This window comes from Rana temporaria, chromosome 5 (assembly GCF_905171775.1).
Source record: "Rana temporaria chromosome 5, aRanTem1.1, whole genome shotgun sequence".
Classification (NCBI taxonomy): domain Eukaryota; kingdom Metazoa; phylum Chordata; class Amphibia; order Anura; family Ranidae; genus Rana; species Rana temporaria.
The window spans coordinates 20894061-20916422 of NC_053493.1; the positions used below are offsets into that span (position 1 = coordinate 20894061).

At 45.2% G+C, this 22362-nt stretch overlaps 1 protein-coding gene across 1 annotated transcript in view; it reads left to right on the forward strand.

Moving 5' to 3' along the window:
• The window catches only part of AGMO (alkylglycerol monooxygenase), a 291800-nt gene that overhangs the window by 123538 nt on the left and 145900 nt on the right, over window positions 1–22362 (forward strand). Inside the window, exons 5-6 of the mRNA XM_040352254.1 lie at window positions 6715–6810; window positions 14974–15040. Of these exons, the coding sequence (XP_040208188.1) occupies window positions 6715–6810; window positions 14974–15040 (163 nt within the window). The remainder of the gene's footprint in view (window positions 1–6714; window positions 6811–14973; window positions 15041–22362) is intronic.

The following is a 22362-nucleotide window of genomic DNA, read 5'->3' on the forward strand; positions in this document are numbered from 1 at the left end:
TGGCCAAAATTGTGGCCTTCCATATGTGCTTTGGTTTCTAATGGGACTGTATAGTAATGTTTGGGCTGCAGCTTCCATAATGGCCAGCCTTGAAAAGGAGTGCGCTTATAAACCTGGAACTAATGCCTCGTACACACCAGGGCTCAAGTCCTGCGGGAACGTGTGGGAACGGAGTTCCTGCACTTTTTTCACAGCAGGAACGCAGTTCCCTTTGCAGGACTAGAGCAGCCGAGCCAATCCTTCACTAAGCGGCGATGCCCAGCTCGAGTCACTGTCAGGGGCACGCGAACCTTAGTAATCCTTTATGTTACTGGCCGCTTCCTGTATATGGATTCATGGTAGTGTGCGGGTATTCCGTCACTTCCTCGATGCCGCAATGTTTCCTGGGAGCTTTTGTAATTGTTCCCAGGAGACATTGCGGAGGTCTGCCGTGAGTTATCGCGGGATTTAGAAAGAACTTGCTTAATACAAAAAACATGCAGTTTAGTAATTATGCATATGAGCGTATCTTTTTTTTTTTTTTTTGGTGGGGAAGTGGATCTTGGGTGGGAGTTCCCACACTTTTTTCCCCAGGACTTGACCCCTGGTACACACGATCGGAATTTCCGATGAAAAAAGTCAGACAAATTTTTTTCGTGACTGTGACATTATAGCGGACACATCGTACAATTTTGACACATTTTTGGGACCATTGTCATGTTCACAGCATAAGATGCTATAAAAATGCACTGTTTACTGTGAAAATGAAGATTGCAGTTTAGGAGTTAACCACTAGGGGGCACTGTAGGGGTTAAGTGTGACCTCATATGTGTTTCTAACTGTAGGGGGGCGGGGCTTGACGTGTGACGTCATTGATCGCCTTTCCCTATATCAGGGAACAGACAATCAATGACATTTAAAATGCATTGTTTACTGTGAAAATGACAGTTGCAGTTTGGGAGTTAACCACAAGGGGGCGCTGAATGGGTTATGTGTGACCTCATGTGTGTTTACAACTGTAGGGGGGTGTGGCTGTAGGTGTGACATCATCGATTGTGTTTCCCTATAAAAGGGAACACACGATCGATGACGCCACCACAGTGAAGAACGGGGAAGCTGTCTTTACACACAGCTCTCCCCATTCTTCAGCCCCGGGGACCGATCACGGGACTCCAGCGGCGATCGGGTCTGCGAGTCCCGCAACCACGGTCACGGAGCTTCGGACCGGGTCCCGTGCACGCGCTCGGGATGCTAAAACAATCCAACAACATATGTCCCTTTTTTCCTGGCTCAATCTGTGCCCAAAAGTGACTCCCGTTACAGGGCCCACACACGACCGGTTCGTCCGATGAAAATGGTCCATCGGTCCGTTTTCATCAGACGAACCAATCGTTTGATTTGGCACATCGGGTGATGAAAAAGATTGGGGAAGCGCCTCTGATAAGGAGATTTATGTGTTCAACTCAAGGCTTCATTTTCGGAGTTTGCCTTTAATTGGGTAGGCTGAGCCTATCCAAAACAAAATCCTTTTTTTTTTTTTAATGCAACTGGATTCCTTCTTTGATATTAATACTTTCATTTCTTGGCACCTTTATAAGAGTAAATGAGAGAGAGTTTTGGCAGAAGGTCTTCGCCTTCAGAGGTGCCCAGATGTTCGGAGCACGTATCACACTTGTTAATACGCTCATTCCCAAACCTTAAAAATGCTTCTCATTCCACAAAGGTTATTAAATTTCCATTCACGTCAATTTGCAGCATACTCCTTCACAGCTGTGGATCCATAATTTGGGACACTTATCCGTACACCTCTCTCCATGTGGGAGAAGACTTTGGACCGGGGCTCACTCTTGGGCTGGGCAGTGCGTATTATAATCTGTCACCTGCTACCAGTTGATAGGTTTCAGATGCGTTGTGGCTTGGTGGTTAGAATGGTCCTTGTACAACATTGGGTTCTTGGAATCCATTCCCACCAGGGCTCTTTCTGTATGGAATTTGTGTATTGTTTCTGATTTTCTTCCATAATCCAAAAACATTCAGGTTAACCACTTAAGACCCGGACCAAAATGCAGGTAAAGGACCAGGCCCCTTCTTGTGATTCGGCACTGCGTCGCTTTAACCACTTAAGGAACCCCTACCGACGATATACGTGGTATAATGGCATGGCTGGGCACATCCATGTACCTGTACGTGGCTCTTTAAGTTTTTCGTGCTCCCTTTCAAACCATGTATGTATCTATGTCTCAATAAACACTAGAAAACACTAGAAAATGCATTTCCTGCAGAAAATGTGTGGGAATGCTGAATAGCTGAATTGCTAAAGCTAACTGGATGAATAGCTTAAATCCGTAAGAAAAAGTTGAGGAAGTGAGAATAGTTGGAAAAGTATCAATGGTTTTAAAATAAACATGAATTTCATTTCAACACCACTAATGTATGAAAGATGTGGAATATTTAAAAAAAATTTTAAAAGCTGACACTAAACTGAATTGTTTTTTCCAAAAACATTTTTTTTTCATTGGCACAGTGGACACAGTGAGGCATGGACACATTAACGTGGATGTAAACCCAACAAATTGTTTTTTTTGTTTTTGATGTCACAATGTAGAGTATAAGATTCCCTATCATTTGTGCCCAGTCTTGCCACACAGAGTTAATCCAGCGCTGAGCAATCCTCTTTTAATGTTTAGTGAAAATTAACAGAATTCCAGATAAAAACTTGCCAAATTATAAAGTCCGTTTCTCTGTTCTTGCTTTGTGTTACAGGTTATTTACATATCTAGAGCTTGGACATGTTTATCATATGTTATGTTATGTTTATCATAATATGAGGTGATCCAAAGTTCATTGTATATTACCAGGATATGTAAATAACCTGTAACATAAAGCAAGAACAGAGAAACGGACTTTATAATTTGGCAAGTTTTTATCTGGAATTCTGTTAATTTTCACTGAACATTAAAAGAGGATTGCTCAGCGCTGGATTAACTCTGTGTGGCAAGACTGGGCACAGATGATAGGGAATCTTATACTCTACATTGTGACATCAAAAACAAAATTTTTTTTTGGGGGTTTACATCCACTTTAAGGCATGGGCACAGTGAGGCATGGGCACAGTGAGGCATGAGCACAGTGAGGCATGGGCACAGTGAGGCATGCACATGGACGCCCTAGGCTTATACTCGAGTCAATACGTTTTCCCATTTTTTTGTGGTAAAATTAGGTGTCTCGGCTTATATTCTGGTCGGCTTATACTCGAGTATATATAGTATATTTATTTACGGATGAGGCAATGTGAGTGCTTCCTCCTCTCATTTCCATGTCTGTGTACACTGTCCCTAATGCTTGACCTGAATAAACTGGTAGGGGCCCCATGAATTAAAAACATCTTGAGATCCTTAGTACAATTAATCCCTTGCCTCTATGTGGTTTACAATCTTTGACCCCGTGGGCTTTCCTTGTCTAACGCTAATGTACAAAAACATCTAAATATGGAAGTACCAAGCCAAGTACAAGCTTTTTTTTTTTACCAGCCACAAGCAGCAAGGTTTGCTTTCACCGAGTGTCAGCCATATCCCCTTCGTATGAAAAGACACACCTGACAAAAAATGGAAATTTCAGACCTCCGTCCGCTGCGGAGCGCGTTGACCTTCACTCCTAGTAAATCCAGGGACTTAAGAATGACGAGACCTTAATGTGATTTGATTTGTGGACGAACCCCCCGCCACAGCATTCTACACCCGATTGTGTTTCAGTGGAGCGGAGAAAACACCTGAAAGCACTAAGATACTTTGCAAATCATATAAATTGGGAAAAGGGGTACAAGCAGACGAAAAGCAAGTTAGGACCGAGCGAAGGTTGATGATGCACAACGGTCTAAACTTCAGGCCCACCTGCAGCTGATTAGCAGAACTTGAGCTCCATACAAAATATACGGCGCTTTTACCGGCATCCCCCCCATGAGATAGGCTTCTGCTGGACCTCAAGTGTTCAGATTAGATGGGGGTTTAGGTTCATCTGTGTATACCTGGTCCATTATTCTCTTCATCTCCGGATAAATTGTAACATGTGGAACCCAACACGGCTGCAATGGCCATGTCTACACCCCAAGCTGGACACCTGGAAACCATTTGCTTTGTGTAAACGGCGACAAATGCGTCGCTTATATTTTCTGTCCATGATAAAGAATGATCTGTATAAACAGCGTTACCCTAAAGCCTCGTACACATGATAGGTTAACCAGAGGACAACGGTCTGATGGACCGCTTTCATCGGTCAAAACCGATCGTGTGTGCGCCCCATAGGTTATTTAAAGGGGTTGTAAAGGTAAAAGTTTTTTTACCTTAATGCATCCTATGGTGCGTGCCGGGGGGCGGAGCCAAGTGATACAGTCGGCGGCTATGGACGCCGCTGTATCACGGGAGCGCGCTCGCAAAAGCTTTCCACCATACAAGGGAACTCGCATTAAAGTGGAAAGCTTTTGCGAGGAGGAGCCGAGACAGCCACCGAGGGACCCCAGAAGACAGGATTCGGGGCCACTCTGTGCAAAACGAGCCGCACAGTGGAGGTAAGTATAACATGTTTGTTATTTAAAAAAAAAAAAACTTGCTTTAAATTTTACCGATGGATTCCTAACCGATGGGAAAAAAACGATCGTTAGTAGGCACGACCGTCGGTTAAAAATCCACGCATGCTCAGAATCAAGTCGACGCATGCTTGGAAGCATTGAACATAAATGTAGCCTGCTCGGATTGGCAGAGGTCGTTACTCCAATCCGAGCAGGCTTAGCATGCTCTGTCATCAGGGCTGGACTGGGACAAAAATTTGGCCCTGGACTTTATCCAGACTGGCCCACTTTGACAGGTCTCTCCCATGGCGGCCGGACAACTGCCCCCCCCCCTCGGCCACCCAAGCCCCCTCTCCCACTTCACTAGCCATTCTACTTTATTAGAGTAGAACGGCTGGTACTCTTATAGGCAGTACCAGTGGGGAAGCTAGAAATTATTTCACCCGGGGCAAAGAATCAGTTCGGTGCTCCCGGGACAAGATTAGGCAGAAGTGAGAAACTCACCCAGGTCATAGCTGTTGAGTCAGCCGTCTGTCCCCTCCCCCATGCTCCTCTGTTGTCCCCCCTGCTCCTCCTCTGCTTCTCTGCTCCCCCCAGTTGAGCGCTGCGGGAAGGGAGAGGAGGTGAGCGCTGCGGGAAGGGAGAGACAAAGGAGCGGAGGGGGGCGGCGGTCTGCTGTCACTGAAGCCGGCCCACTGAGCCATCGGCCCACCGGGAAACTCCCTGTAGTCCCTATGGCCAGTCCATCCCTGTCTGTCATCACACAGTGCATCGGGATTGGCTAAGCGGCGCAAAAAACAGAATACGTGCAGCAGTACAGAGCACCCGGCAGCTGATATCGATCGAGCAGCTGCTATACCCGGCGTATAAGACGACCCCCGGATTTTGGCTGTGTAATTCCGGTGTAAAAAGTCATCTTATACGCCGGAAAATACGGTACTTAATATGCCTTGTGGATATCAACATACTAATAGGGATATACCGCTGTGCTAAGGACTGTTTGCTGATGAGTGCCTTAAAGGGTCAGCTACCCTCAAATTACCTGTGCTATATTGCCTCTCAATCAGGGGTCAAGTCCTGGGGAAAAAAGTGTGGGAACTCCCACCCAAGATCCACTCCCCCACCAAAAAAAAAAAATGATACGCTCATATTCATAATTACTAAACCGCATTTTATTTTTCTAAATCCCGCGATAACTCGCGGCAGACCTCCGCAATGTCTCCTGGGAACAATGACAAAAGCTCCCAGGAGACATTGCGGCATCGAGGAAGTGACGGAATACCCGCACACTACCCGATGAATCCATATACAGGAAGCGGCCAGTAACATAAAGGATTACTAAGGTTCGCCTGCCCCTAGTGACTCGAGCTGGGCATCGCCGCTTAGTGAAGGATCGGCTCGGGCGGCTCGGCTGCTCTCGGCTGCTTTAGTCTTGCAAAGGGAACGGAGTTCCTGCTGTGAAAAAAGTGCAGGAACTCCGTTCCCACGCGTTCCCGCAGGACTTATGCCCTGCTCTCAGTTGCCTCTCAACTATTATTACCTGAGCTATAATTGCCATTCTTATGCAAATATTAATTGTCGCAACAACTCCTATTTACTACGTGTACTCAGGCCTGTCGCTACAAGGCAGGCAAACCAAGCAATTGCTTGGGGCCCCGAGCTGGCCTGGGGCCCCAAAAAGGGCCCCTGCCGTGCTCCAAATATGCTGCAGCCGCCTGAGCGCTCTATAGAGAGCCTGCAGCACTGCCGCCTTGAGTTGTCACTTCCCTTTCTCTGTAGCGTGGCCGAGCTCCTCTTCATTCCTCCTGTCAGTCCGGACTCTGACTGGAATTCAGTATCCTGTTCCTGGCCGGACTGACAGGAAGTGCACACTGAGTGCTCACTTCCTTTCAGTCCGGCCGGGAACAGGAAACTGAATCTCCTGCCACACGGTATGGACCCGGTAGGGGGTGTAAAAAGAACATAGGGAGGGAGTGAAAAGAACATGGGCAGGCTTTGCGTGCGTGCGTGTGGGGGGGGGTTGGTGGGGCCTCCATGTCTATTTTGCTTGGGGCCCCCAAATTCCTTCAAACGGCCCTGCGTGTACTCTTAAAGTACCTGAATTATAATTGCCTCTCATGTGTAATTAATAGTTGTCTCAACAACGCCTATTTACTATTTTTCTTTTCCAGATGTTCTATTGGCCGATGGCGCTTCTCATCCCCCCGTCGGTGTTTGCCGTCCATCTCCAGTTTAATCTCCTCTACCAATTCTGGATCCACACCGAGGTGAGCGCCGCTCCTTATGGTAATGCCGTTCTTCGCCTCGGGCACTGTCCTGGAAAGTTTTTTTCCGGGGGGGGGAATGGGGTTGGGGGGGGGTAGGACCTGATTTATGGCGTACGAGAAATCTTTGTCTGACTCCCTTAAAGAGAAACATCTGTTGGGTTTTGCTCCTTTTACTGAATATATTGCGAAGTTTATAAGGAACAATGAGACCAGTTGGTCTCAATTAGATAACATTCTTTTGTTAAATCTGTCTAATATCAAACTCTTTCCTCCTTGGCGGAACATGTGTCTGTATCTTGTAACCGCTTAGACCCTGATAGGAGAAAACATTTCAGATGGGGTTCCCTGCCAAGAAAAAAAAAAACAAGCCAGGGCAGGATTGGACTGATAAATGTAACCAATTGATATGTATTAAATCTCGCAGGTAATTCCAATTATTTTTTACGTCATTCATAAATAAAAGTAATGGCATTGGGTGCGGTTCTTTATTATTTTTCTGCATTCAGATTTTTTTTTATTTTTTATCTGGATGGCCAAATAAGAAATTGTCCTCAAGGGTGCAAAGTGTGTTTAACCCCTTCACGCCTAAGCCCTCATTCACATTCTAACGCTGCGTACGCGGCGTATTTTGCTGCGATTAGGTTACCGAACGCCAATGCCGCCTGAAAAAAAGGGTCCGGGACTTGTTTTCAGGCGGCAGGCGTACGGCGTTTATGAGATGTGAACCATCTCATAGACATCAATGGCAATTCTCCCCTCCAGCGGCACGAGCGTCGGGCGTTTTGTCGCCAAGGTGTGAATGGAGCCTAAGAGTAAATCGAATGTTAACCACTTAAAGGGTCACTAAATGAAAAAAAAAAATTTGCTGAAATGACTGTTTACAGGGTATAGAGACATAAAAGTTAACTGATTCCTTTTAAAAATGATTAAAAATAGATAAAAATCAATCCTATAATGTACCTACAGTTTCACTTTCGGTTTTAAACTGGGTTCATGTTCCTGTGAACTAGAGAGACACACAGAACAAAAACAAACAAATCCAGGGCAGTGTTTTGTTTTTAAAATGAATCTGATTGGTTCTGTTAAGTTTTAGACACACAGTAATGACAGCTTAGACCAACAGTGAAAAGCTCCCAGTACTGTGGTTATAAGGAGCCAGACAACCAGGAAGTGTGGAGATCACAGCAGAATTACAGCAACTTCAAAGCAAAAACGAACAATGAGGACATGAAACCAGTACTGCAGTAAGGTAAAGGAAGCTATTTAGCAAAAAAAAAAAAAAAATACCTTTAGTGATCCTTTAAGCCCCAGACCAAAATGCAGCTAAAGGACCAGGCCAGTTTTTGCAAATCGGCACTGCGTCGCTTTAACTGACAGTTGCGCGGTCGTGCGACGTGGCTCCCAAACAAAATTGGTGTCCTTATTTCCCCACAAATAGAGCTTTCTTTTGGTGGTATTTGATCGCCTCTGCGGTTTTTATTTTTTGCGCTATAAACAAAAATAGAGCGACAATTTTGAAAAAAATGCTATATTTTTTACTTTTTGCTATAATAAATATCCCCCACAAATATATAAAAAACATTTTTTAGTTCAGTTTAGGCCGATACGTATTCTTCTACATAATTTTCGTTAAAAAAAATCGCAATAAGCGTTTATTGATTGGTTTGCGCGAAAGTTATAGCGTTTACGAAATAGGGGGTATTTTTATGGCATTTTTATTAATATATATTTTTTACTAGTAATGGCGGCGATCAGCGATTTTTTTTCGGTACTGCGACATTATGGCGGACACTTTGGACACTTTTGACACATTTTTGGGACCACTGGCATTTTTATAGCGATCAGTGCTATAAAAATGCATTGGATTACTATAAAAATGCCACTGGCAGGGAAGGGGTTAACACTAGGGGGCGGGGAAGGGGTTAAGTATGTTCCCTGGGTGTGTTCTAACTGTAGGGGGTGGGACTGACTAGGGGAAATGACAGATCACTGTTCATACATTGTATGAACAGACGGTCAGGTATTTCCCTCCCTGACAGGACCGGGAGCTGTGTGTTTACACACACAGCTCCCGGTCCCCGCTCTGTAACGAGCAATCGCGTGTGCCCAGCGGCAATCGCGCCCGTCGGGCACGGGAGTCGTGAGCGAGCGGGGGGCTTGCACGCGCCCCTAGTGGCCTGCGCGACAGCCAACGTATAGCTACGGGCTCTAGCGCAGGGGAGCCGACCTGCCGCTGTAAAATGACGGTATTTTTCTTTCTTTGTTTTTTTTGTTTTTCCTTACACACGTTTTTTTTTTTTTTTTCAAGTACAGAGAGTGATACATTGTATCTTTCCTCTCCATTTACAGAGAGAGAGAAAAACACAGGGGCGGGCTTCACAGTGACTGATCACTGTGGTAGCCAATCAGAGGCTACCACAGTGATTAGGTGACCCAGGATCAGGAGTTCTGGGTCCACGATCGTTAGTACGGGACCCGGAACCCTCGGTAAGACCCCGGGCTCTGTGCTATGTGGCTCGCTCCGAGCACAAAGGGAGATATGCATATATGCGGCCCAAAAAGCCCAGTGCAGTGAGACCAGATATGGGTTTAATTTCGGCGTCAAGGGGTTAAAAAATTTAAAGTTGAAGTTTAATTTGCTTTTTTTTTTCCTCCCTTGTTTCCTCCTGCCCCCTCATTAACATGCTGATCATTTTGAAATGTAAAAGTTATTTTAAAAAAATACATTTTCCATTTACATTTCAATCTGTAATTTTCTAAAAAATAAACTAATATAGAAATTTATTTATTTTAAAAACAGAAAAAAGTGCAAAAATGCAAGAAAATTCAATAATATCCTCGCAATGTACACAGATTACCCAGATGTTGTTTTTCTTTTCTTGCAAAAAAAAATAAAAAATTGGAGTTACAATTTAGGGGCAAATTTATGCTATGAATCACACATTGACCGAACATTCACTGCGGGTGAATCTTTAAAAATAAAATAAAAAAACATTAACATGTGAAATTGCTACATAAGCCATTTTGAAAAGTTATTTAAAAAAAATGTCTTTACCATGTCAATCCGTAGCCGCTGAAATTTCTGGAAAAAAACAAAAAACAAATATAGAAATGTATTTATTTTTAAAAAGAAAAAGGTGCAAATCTGCAAGAAAGTTTAATAATATACTCGCAATGTACACAGATTACCCACGTGTTGTTTTTCTTTTCTTGAAAAAAAAAATTGGAGTTACAATTTAGGGGCAAATTTATAAACTGGTGAATCAAATATTTCTGATTTGTGCATTTACTGAATTTTTAAAAATACTCCCCAAAGGGTCTTTCCCCATGTAACTTCCTGTAGCTAATATTAGTACAAGGTGTCCCAAAAGTCTTCATACATTGGAAAAATGTACTTATTTTATATTCTTAGGGCCAGATTCTCAAAGGCGTTACGACGGCGCAAAGCCATTTGCGCCGTCGTAAGTCCTAATCTGGCCCAGCCTATCTATGCGACTGATTCTTAGAATCAGTTACGCATAGATAACCCTTAGATCTGACAAGCGAAAGGCTCTTACGCTGTCAGATCTTAAATGCATTTTTTTTCCCCACCGCTAGGTGCCGCCGACGTTGTTTTCCCCGTCGCTTATGTAAATTAGCAATTTACGACGATTCCCGAACGTACGCGCAGACGACGCAGAGAATTTACGACGTTTACGTAAGCGTAAACTTGCCCCTGCTAATATGAGGGGCAAGTTTACGTAGGTCCGTCGTATGCCATGTTAAGTATGGCGTCGGGTCAGCGTTGGCTTTTTCCGTAGTTTACGTCGTTTTCGTAAGTCGTCCGTGAATACGACTTTATGTCAATGGCGCTCACGTCGGCGTCATTGACATTTTCCGTCGTGAACTGGGCCATGCGCACTGGGCGATTTTTCCATCCGGCGCATGCGCAATTCGATTGGCGCGGGGGCGCGCTTAATTTAAATACAAGCCGCCCCCTTTGAATTACGCGGCCTTACACCGGGCCAATTACACTACGCCGACGCAAATTACGGAGCAAGTGCTTGGAGAATACGGCACTTGCTCCAGTAAGTTGCGGCGGCGTAGTGTAAATGGCTTACGCTACGCCGCCGCAGATTCTACAAGAATCTGGCCCTTAATATTTTGAATTATTATTAAATAATTAATAATATATTGTAACATTTTGTAATTAATATATGTATTCATATTATATACACTGCTCCAAAAAATTAAAGGAACACTTTTGAATCGGAACTCCTGGGAGATTGATCTGGTCAGTTAAGTAGCAGAGAGGGAGGGGTGTATACAGAGAGGGAGGGGTGTATACAGAGGAGGAGGGGTGTATACAGAGGGGGAGGGGTGTGTACAGGGGGAGGGGTGTATACAGAGGGGAGGAGTGTTTACAGAGGGGGAGGGGTGTATACAGAGGGGGAGGGGTGTATACAGAGGGGGAGGGGCGTATACAGAGGGGGAGGGGTGTATACCGAGGGGGGGGTTTATACAGGGGGAGGGGTGTATACAGAAGGGGAGGGGTGTATACTGAAGGGGAGGGGTGTATACTGAGGGGGAGGGGTGTATTCAGAGGGGGAGGGGCGTATACAGAGGCAGTTGTTAATCAGTTTCAGCTGCTTTGCTATTAATTTTGTACGGCAACAGGTGCAACAGATGGGCAACAATGAGACGACCTCCAAAACAGGAATGTTTTTTCAGGTGGAGGTGTCTGACATTTTTTTCCCTACTCATCTTTTTCTGACTGTTTTTCACTAGTTTTGCATTTGGCTAGGGTCAGTGTCACTACTGGTAGCACAAGACGATACTTGGACCCTATAAAGGTTACACAGGCAGTCCAACTCCTCCAGGATGGCACATCAATACGTGTCATTGCCAGAAGGTTTGCCGTGTCTCCCAGCACAGTCTCAGGAGCATGGAGGAGATTCCAGGAGACAGGCAGTAACTCTAGGAGAGCTGGACAGAGCCATAGAAGGTCCTTAACTCATCAGCAGGACCGCTATCTGTTCCTTTGTGCAAGGAGGAGCAGGGTGAGCACTGCCAGAGCCCTACAACATGACCATTCATGGGGGTGGCCTGAGGGTCTGACGTCCTCTAGTGTGCTCTATGCTCACTGCCAAGAGGCCATTCAGTTTGCATGTGTTGCGCTATATAAGTTTCTCACTCACTGCCGGACACTCGATTGGCATTTTTCATTGAACACCAGAATTGGCAGGACCGCCACTGGTGCCCCATGATTTTCACAGATGAGAGCAGGTTCACCCTGAGCATATGTGACAGACGGGAAAGGGTCTGGAGAAGCCGCGGAGAACGTTATGCTGCCTGTAACATCGTTCAGCATGACCAGTTTGGTGGTGGGTCAGTGATGGTCTGGGGAGGCATCTCCATGGAGGGACACACAGACCTCTACAGGCTACACAATGGCACCCTGACTGCCATTAGGTATCGGGATGAAATCCTTGGACCCATTGTCAGACCCAACGCTGGTGCAGTGGGTCCTCGGTTCCTTGTGGTGCACGACAATGCCCGGCCTCATGTGGCGAGAGCATGCAGCCAGTTCCTGGAGGATGAAGAAATTGATACCATTGAATGGCCCCCACGCTGACCTGACCTAAATCCAAAAGAACACCTCTGGGACATTATGTTTCGGTCCATCCGGTGCCGCCAGGTTGCACCTCAGATTCTCTGGTCTAGATCTGGGAGGAAATACCCCAGGACACCATCCGTCGTCTCATTAGGAGCATGCCCTGATGTTGGCATGCATATAAGCACTTGGGGGCCATCCAAAGTACTGAGGACCATTTTGAGTTGTTGCAATAAAATTTCAGCAAAATGGACTCGCTTGCTGGATAATTTTTTTCACTTTGATTTTCGGGGTGTCTTTGAATTCATCCCCCTGTAGGTGGATACATTTATTTTTCCATCAAATGATGTGCCATCCTTTCATTCCTAACACATTACCCCGTCCATATCAGTATAGATATCCAGCATGAGATTTTTGCCCGTTGAGATCTGATATGTTTTCAAAGTGTTCCTTTAAATTTTTATATATATAAAAAACTATATATATATATATATACACACACACACACACACACACACAGTATATACAAATACATAAAAAAAAACTATATATATATATATATATATATATATATATATATGAAATTATATAAATATATATATGGGAAATTGTATCTAAATGTACCAATAAATATATATATATATACACACACACACACACACACACACACACACACACACACACACACACACACACAGTATCACAGTATATACATATGAATAAAAATAAATATATATGGGAATTTATATAAATATACAGTATATAATATATATATATATATATATATATATATATATATATATATATATATATATATATATATATATATATATGGGAAAATGGGAAATTGTAGCTAAATGTAGAAAATATATATACACAGTGTATACATATTAATTAAAATTTAAAATAAATATATGTATATTTATTTATTTTTAGGTACATTTAGCTCCAATTTCCCATGTTCCACATGTATGATGACTTTCGGGACAAGCTGTTTTTTCACTTGGCTTTGTTTCCCTAAATAAAAATCACAGTTTGTTGGAATTTATTTATAAAATATAGAATTGAGTTTGTGTCCCTAACATGTTTTGTCTAATAATAAAGTTATCTAAAAATGTATTGCGCATCAACAAGGTTGTGAAATGTAGCAGAAAACCCTCTTTGGTGTCACCATCCCTCCGGCTTCTTGCAGTCTCCCCCCTTCAGAGCTCCGTATTATCCTAACATGGCCGACTCGCTGAGAGTGTTTCATTTCCAATCTCCAAATATTTTGCTTTTTCACCATAGCGTGGAAATTTGGCAAACTGCACGCTACACGCTCACTGAAGTGTGAAACGGCCTCATCACACAGGAAAACAGTTGGTGCGCAATAATCAGTATTTATCTCCAGCATTGCAGAGCGTGGGGAGAGGACCATTAATCCAGGTTTGTTCCTCCAGCTGACCATCCCCCAACGGAGGCCTTACTGAGCAAACATGGCCGCCATTGTCCATCTGTGTAAATAACTTATTTATTATATGTAGCGCTTACCCCCGAAGGAGCTCCTGGTTGATTTGGGATCGGCGTATTAAGTTACCAAATTCTTCTGTCTAGGGGTGATACTTGTGAGTGTGGGCAAAAGAACAAGTGTCCAGCCGGTAGCGTGAGTTTTCAATGCTTTATTCTTAGGCCAACATCAACAGTACACACAGTAGAAGAAAAGGTTGATGAGTAGGAAGAACTTGTAGTATCAGGCCTTGGATATCAAAAGCATAGAGAGCAAGCCTGCTCTCAGCACAGATAATTCAAAACGTCGCCACCCTCGCCAGGGTGGGTAAGTGCCCTTTGGACAGGCAATTAGCTTGAACATGGCAGCCAAAGGGTCACTTGCAATAATCAGATCACTGGGAGGAAATAATGCCTCTGACACAGGCGTAGTAACTTTATTCAGTATAATCGGAGCGTAAGGATAGCGAATCCTCCCAGTAAGTCCTATTCTGTAGGGTCACCTACTGACAGCAAAATAAGGAAGGTACCTGTCATGTGGCGTGGTGATCGGATCCCTGGTGGTTCGTCCAGGCCTCGCAAGCAACCTCTGCACTCAGGTTCTCCCGTGCCAATCCCCCACCGTTCAGCCTTTAGCTTAGGATCGGGAACCCAGCAAGCCGCTGGGGTCCCTTTCTTCATCAAAAGAAAACTCTGCGAGGTGCACGGCCTCAACCAGGCAGGCCATTAGGATGGGGCCCGCGGATGCGCGCACCCTGAAGGTGGATGCCGCACCTGGATCTCGGGCCCCGCAGACTATCAAGAAAAATGGCCGGTGCTCCAGATATACCCCCCGCCAGCATGCCCAAAGAGGGAAACTCCTCTGATTGGCTGCTGGGGGAGCATGGTTCTGTCAGAACCCATATAGCGCCAACTGTCGCCCAGAGGTGGCAGCGCACCCCTGGACACACAGACTGACCCAATTTTCTAGCAAACAATTTTAATTTAAATTTTACATATAGGAGAGGAATGTCAGAATTGACCTGGTAGGCGAGTGGTTAATTGTTACAATTGATGCGTAATTCACATTTTAATCTTCTCTACAGATAATAAATAATTTGGGTCCACTGGAGCTGATCCTGAACACTCCGAGCCACCATAGAGTCCATCACGGTATGTAAAGAGTCCAGAGACACCAATCCCCCTGCAAAGGTTTTCCTTGTGGAACAACGTAGGACACTAAACCATGCATTCAAATTACCGTATATACTCGAGTATAAGCCGACCCGAATATAAGCCGAGGCACCTAATTTTACCACAAAAAACTGGGAAAACTTATTGACTTGAGTATAAGCCTAGGGTGGGAATGCAGCAGCTACTGTAAGTGGAAAAGAGGGTCAACAATGCCCATTTGTAGCTTCACTGTGCCCATTGCAACCCCACTGTGCCCATTGAAACCTCACTGTGCCCATTGAAACCTCACTGTGCCCATTGAAACCGCACTGTGCCCATTGCAACGTCACTGTGCCCATTGCAACCTCACTGTGCCCATTGAAACCACACTGTGCCCAACCTCACTGTGCCCATTGCAACCTCACTGTGCCCATTGAAACCGCACTGTGCCCAGCCTCACTGTGCCCATTGCAACCTCACTGTGCCCATTGAAACCGCACTGTGCCCATTGCAACCTCACTGTGCCCATTGCAGCCTCACTTAGCCCATTGCAGCCTCACTGTGCCCATTGCAACCGCACTGTGCCCAACCTCACTGTGCCCATTGCAACTTCACTGTGCCCATTGCAGCCTCACTGTGCCCATTGCAGCCTCACTGCACCCGAGTCAGTGTACCTGAAATTCTTGACAGGCTGCCGGTGTCCATTCATTATTTAACCGCTTGCCGCTCGCCGCACCCAGATATACGTCTGCAGCATGGCACGGGCAGGCAAAAGGACGTACCTGTACGTCCCCTTTAAGAAGCGGTTGTTGTGTTTACTCTACACTACTACCTAGTGACACTGTCACTGATCGTGTTCCCTGTCATCGGGAACACGATCAGTGACGTGTCACAGCAAGCCACGCCCCCCTACAGTAAGAATCACTCCTTAGGGAACACTTAACCCCTACAGCGCCACCTAGTGGTTAACCCCTTCACTGCCAGTGTCATTTTCACAGTAATCAGTGCATTTTTATAGCACCGATCACTGTATAAATGACAATGGTCCCAAAAATGTGTCAAAAGTGTCCGATGTGTCCGCCATAATGTCGCAGTCATGATAAAAATCGCTGATCGCCTCCATTACTAGTAAAAAAAAAATATTAATAAAAATGCTATAAAACGATCCCCTATTTTGTAGACGCTATAACTTTGGCGCAAAACCAATCAATATACGCTTATTGCGATTTTTTTTTTTACCAACAATATGTAGTAGAATACGTATAGGCCTAAACTGAGGAAAAACAATTAATAAAATAATGGAAATAAATAGTGGAACCTCGGATTACGAGTATAATCCGTTCCAGGAGAATTTTCGTAATCCAAAGCACTCGCATATCAAAGCGAGTTTCCCCATAGAAGTCAATGGAAACGAAAATAATTTGTTCCCCATTGACTTCAATGGCATGCAATACAGCATGTGGCCAGAGGTGGGGGGCACCGGAGAGCTTTGGAAAAACTCGGAAAGGCCCGGGACAGCTCGCCTGAATTCGGAAATCCTAGGAAAAGGTTCTTAAACACCCTGGAAACTGAGTATTTCCGAGCGGCTCCGATTGGCTCTGCTCAGCTCCTGCGCCTCCGTACCTCTGGCTAAATGCGGTACTGCACACCCCATTAGCTTGAATTCTGCTCATGTTGCGAGACAACACTCGCAAACCGAGTCAGAATAATAAAAAAAAAAAGTTGCTCGTCTTTCAAAATGCTCATTAACGGCGTTACTCGTAAACCGAGGTTCCACTGTATAAGTATTTGGGAAAGTGCTGCCTATAAATGTACATAAAGGCCCGGATTCAGAAAGCAGTTATCTCCAGATACGCCGTCGTAACTCTGAGTGCGGGCTGTCGCATCTCGGCGTCTGATTCATAGAATCAGATACGCCTCAATGTTGCCTAGATATGAGCGGCGTAAGTCTCCTACGCCGTCGTATCTTAGGGTGCAATATTTACGCTGACCGCTAGGTGGCGCTTCCCTAGACTTCCGCGTCGAATATGCAAATTAGGTAGATACGCCGATTCAGAAGCGTACGTCCGTCGGCGCATTTTTTTACGTCGTTTGCGTAGCGCTTTTTCCGGCGTAACGTTACCCCTCATAAAGCAGGGGTAAGTCATGTTAAGTATGGACGTCGGAAACGACCGAACAGCGTCATATTTTACGTCGTTTACGTAAGTCGTTCGCGAATACGGCTGTACGTAAGTTACATTCACGTCGAAAGCATTGACAGTTTGCGGCGTAATTTGAAGCATGCGCACTTGGAAACGTTCATGAACGGCACATGCGCCGTTCGTAAAAAACGTCAAATACGTGGGGTCACACTAAATTTAAGTAAAACACGCCCACATCATCCACATTTGAATTAGGCGGGCTTACGCCGGACCACATACGTTACGCTGCCGTAACTTAGGGCGCAAGTTCTTTATGAATACGGAACTTGCGCCCTAGGTTACGGCGGCGTAACGTATCTGAGATACGTTGCGCCCGCGGATAGATACACAATTGTATCTGAATCCGGGCCAAAGGCTCTTATATCGGACATGAGGTTTAGTTATTTAACATTCATATATTTTTCATTGTGCATACTGTTATCTTTTAAGTAAAATTAAGGAAAAAGGGAAACTCATGTTTTAGTAATTAAAGATACAATCTGGTCAGAACTTAAAGCGAAACTTCAGTCATTTTTTCATCTTTCCATCTATTAAATCTTCTGCCCTTGTTCTTGTTTTATCTTTGGATAGTAAAATGTTTTTTTTTTCTGCCAGTAAATCCCTTATACAGCCCACTTCCTGTTTCTTGTCTGGTCATTAGCCTAGGCGTATGACATCATGCACAGCTCTCTCTCTCTCTCTCTCTCTCTCTCTCTCTCACTATCGTGAGAGTTTGCAAGGAAGGGAGGGGGGGATGAGTCATAAGAGGGCCAATGACAGCTGCAGAGCTGGAGGTGTGCCTCTGTGTGTCTGTGTAAATCTAGGAAGTGAACAGGCAGCAGCTTCAGCTGCCCACAGTTAAAATGGCTGCAGCCAGACTCGGCAGAGGGAGATTTCTGCGGCATATTTGGCAAGTACAGAACCACAGTATACAGTGGAACCTTGGATTGCGAGTATAATCCGTTCCAGGAGAATGATTGTAATCCAAAGCACTTGCATATCAAAGCGAGTTTCCCCATAGAAGTCAGGGGGGGGGCGCCCCGCACTCACAGTATAATGATGCAGTGAGCGCCCCCTGGTGTCATCAGGTCAGCTCTGTCCTCTGCGTCATTGAGGTTCTCCCACCGCTGGGAGGGAATTCAAAGAGGAACCTTGGTGTCATGTGACTGGCCCCTGAAATGACATTGGTCTAAGCCAGGGGGTCTCAAACTGGTGGCCCTCCAGCTGTTGTGAGGGAGTCATGCTCGTAACTGTCAGCCTTCAAATGCCTAATGGGACTTGCAGTTTCGCAGCAGCTGGGGGGCCACCAGTTTGAGACCCCCTGGCTTAGACCAATGTAATTTCAGGAGCCAGTCACATGACACCAAGGTTCCTCTTTGAATTCCCTCCCAGCGGTGGGCGAACCTCAATGACGCAGAGGACAGAGTTGACATGATGACACCAGGGGGCGCTCACTGCATCATTATACTGTGAGTGCAGGGCGCCCCCTGGTGGTGCCCTGTTCTAGGGTTGGGGGTCTATGACATCCTGCATGCATAGAATGTAGTATTGCATGCCATAGAAGTCAATGGGGAACAAATTATCTTAGTTTCCATTGACTTCTATGGGGAAACTCGCTTTGATATGCGAGTGCTTTGGATTACAAGCATTCTCCTGGAACAGATTATGCTGTGAGTGTGAGTGCAGGGTTTCCCCCATTCTAGGGTTCATGACATCCTGCATCCATAGAATGTCCCCACTGGCTGTTATTCAACCCAGAAAATTGAGGACATCTGGTGGTGACAAGAGATTATTGCGTGGGGACAGCCCAGGAAAGAAGGTGAGTACTGCAGGCAAAGCTGCTTTTTATCTTTTAACCACTTGCCGACCTCCTCATGTACATATACGTCAGCAGAATGGCACGGACAGGCACATGTACGTACCTGTACGTGCTCTGCTTGACGTGGGTCGGGGGTCCGATCGGGACCCCCCCCGCTACATGCGGCGGTCGGATTCCCGCGGGGAGCGATCCGGGACGACGGCGCGGCTATTCGTTTCTAGCCGCCCCCACGCGATCGCTCCCCGGAGCTGAAGAACGGGGAGAGCCGTATGTAAACACGGCTTCCCCCGTGCTTCACTGTGGCGGCTGCATCGATCGTGTCATCCCCTTTATAGGGAGACTCGATCGATGACGTCAGACCTACAGCCACACCCCCCTACAGTTGTAAACACACACTAGGTGAACCCTAAATGTTACAGCGCCCCCTGTGTTTAACTCCCAAACTGCAACTGTCATTTTCACAATAAACAATGCAATTTAAATGCATTTTTTGCTGTGAAAATGACAATGGTCCCAAAAATGTGTCAAAATTGTCCGAAGTGTCCGCCATAATGTCGCAGTCACGAAAAAAATCGCTGATCGCTGCCATTAGTAGTAATAAAAAAAAAAAATAATAAAACTATCCCCTATTTTGTAAACGCTATAAATTTTGCGCAAACCAATCGATAAACGCTTATTGCGATTTTTTTACCAAAAATAGGTAGAAGAATACGTATCGGCCTAAACTGAGGAAAAAAAAAATTATATACATGTTTTTGGGGGATATTTATTATAGCAAAAAGTAAAAAATATTGAATTTTTTTCAAAATTGTCGCTCTATTTTTGTTTATAGCGCAAAAAATAAAAACCGCAGAGGTGATCAAATACCACCAAAAGAAAGCTCTATTTGTGGGGAAAAAAGGACGCCAATTATGTTTGGGAGCCACGTCGCACGACCGCGCAATTGTCTTTTAAAGCGACCCAGTGCCGAATTGTAAAAACCCCTTGGGTCATTTAGCAGCATATTGGTCCGGTCCTTAAGTGGTTAATGAACATATAACTGGAATTAAACGATTTTAAATCTGCCTGGAGTTCCGCTTCGCCTGAAGACATGGCAGGGAAGCCATATTTCAAGCCTCAGGCTCTGTGTATAGCTCTGTGAGCGAAGGAAGTGCGCCAATTACAGTAGCGAGTTTCTTTGTGCAAAGTTATGGAGCGCTGAAGGGAAATAGGAATCTGGAGGTTGCAGACAATCACAGCAGGGGAGGTAATAATACATCACAAAATGCCTTGTATAGAAATGATATACGGAATATCAACAAAAGACCTATAGTGAAGAAATCTATGGCGTGTTTTCAGAGAGTTCGCCTGCAATTCTCACTGTGCATTTTGTAAATGTGCGCAAAATCGCTCCATGTATATGCATTTTTTTTTTATGCATTTTTTTGCGACAAACACATAGAGAAGCAGTTCATTTGAATGGGCCGCCCTACGTGCAATACAATCCCGGCAAAGAAGCGTCTTTAAAATGCGGTTTCTTTTTTTGCCGCATTTTGGGTGCGATTAACAACGAATGGCAACACAAGCTCTCGTGCATATTATAAACGTGCAACCGAAAGCAGTGATTTTGCACGCGTTTACAAAATGCAAAGTGTGAATGTAAGCTTAACCACTTACCGTATTTATTGGGGTATAGCGCGCTCCCGCGTATAGCGCGCACCCCTAAATTTGCCCCAAAATTCCTGTGGAAAAAAAGATGTTTGTACTTACAGTTTGGTGTCTTGCGCGGCGTCCATCGGCGGCCTCGTCGGGTCCGGCGTCCGTCTGCGGCTTCGGGTGTCCTCTTCGTCGGGTGCGGCATCCTTCTGCAGCGTCCTCCCCGCTCGTTTCCCGCTTTCCCGCGCCGAGTTTGAATACTGCGCCGGCATATACCGAGCGCAGTACACTCGTGTATAGTCGGGCAGGCTCGGCTACTCTTGCGCTCACGTCCTGTACGTCCAGGACGTCAGCGCGAGAGGAGCCGAGACTGCCCGACTATACACGAATGTACTGCACTCGGTATATGCCGGCGCAGTATTCAAACTCGGCGCGGGAAAGCGGATATCAGTGTATATCGCGCACCCACGAGTTTCAGGGCAAAAAAGTGCGCGGTATACGCCGATAAATACGGTAAGCCCCGGACCATTATGCAGCTTAAAGACCGGGCCACTTTTTGCGATTCGGCACTGCGTCGCTCTAACTGACAATTGCGCAGTCGTTTGACGTGGCTCCCAAATAAAATTGGCGTAATTTTTTTTCCTACAAATAGAGCTTTCTTTTGGTGGTATTTGATCACCTCTGCGATTTTTATTTTTTTGCGCTATAAACAAAAATAGAGCGACAATTTTGAAAAAAATATAATTTTTGCTATACTAAATATCCCCAACAAATATATAAAAAAACATATTTTTTCCTCAGTTTAGACCAATACGTATTCTTCTACCTATTTTTGGTAAAATCAATAATCGCAATAAGCGTTTATTGATTGGTTTGCGCAAAATTTATAGCGTCTACAAAATAGGGGATAGTTTTATTGCATTTTTATTAATATTTTTTTTTCCCTAGTAATGTCGGCGATCAGCGATTTTTATCGTGAGTGCGACATTATGGCGGACACATCCAGACACTTTTGACGCTATTTTGGGACCATTGTCATTTTCACAGCGATCAGTGCTATAAAAATGCACTAGTTACTGTAAAAATGACACTGGCAGTGAAGGGGTTTATCAGGAGGGGGCGCTGTAGGGCTTAAGTGTGCCCTAATGTGTGATTCTTACTGTAGCGGGGTGTGGCTTGGCGTGTGACGTCACTGATCGTCGTTCTTTATGACAGGGAAAAGACGATCAGTGACAGGCTCACTAGGAAGAACGGGGGAAAGGTTTGTTTACACTTACCTCTCCCTGTTCTTCCTCTCTGTGACACGATCGCCGGACCCCGGTAGCGATCGGATCCGCTGTTCCCACGGAGACGGTCAGGGAGAAGAGGACCGGGTCGCGAGTGCCCCGGTTGGTCAGCGGTCAGGTGAGTCTGGTGCACTTACCCCAGCAGCGCTTCTCCCGCTCTTCAACGGCGGCTTCCTTTTCCTCCATCCTCCACGGCGGCCAAATGGGACACTTCTCTTTTTGGGCCAATCGGAAAACGGGTCCCAGACCTACTTCTGATTGGCCGCATTGAGGATCAGTGTTTCAATAGAGAATATTAATTCGCTGTTGTACCACCTGGGTGGGCCCATGGCCCAACCTATTTTGAAGCCTATCATTTTATTATGTGATTTGGTATTGATCTCTGTGCTCTCCTTTTTAATG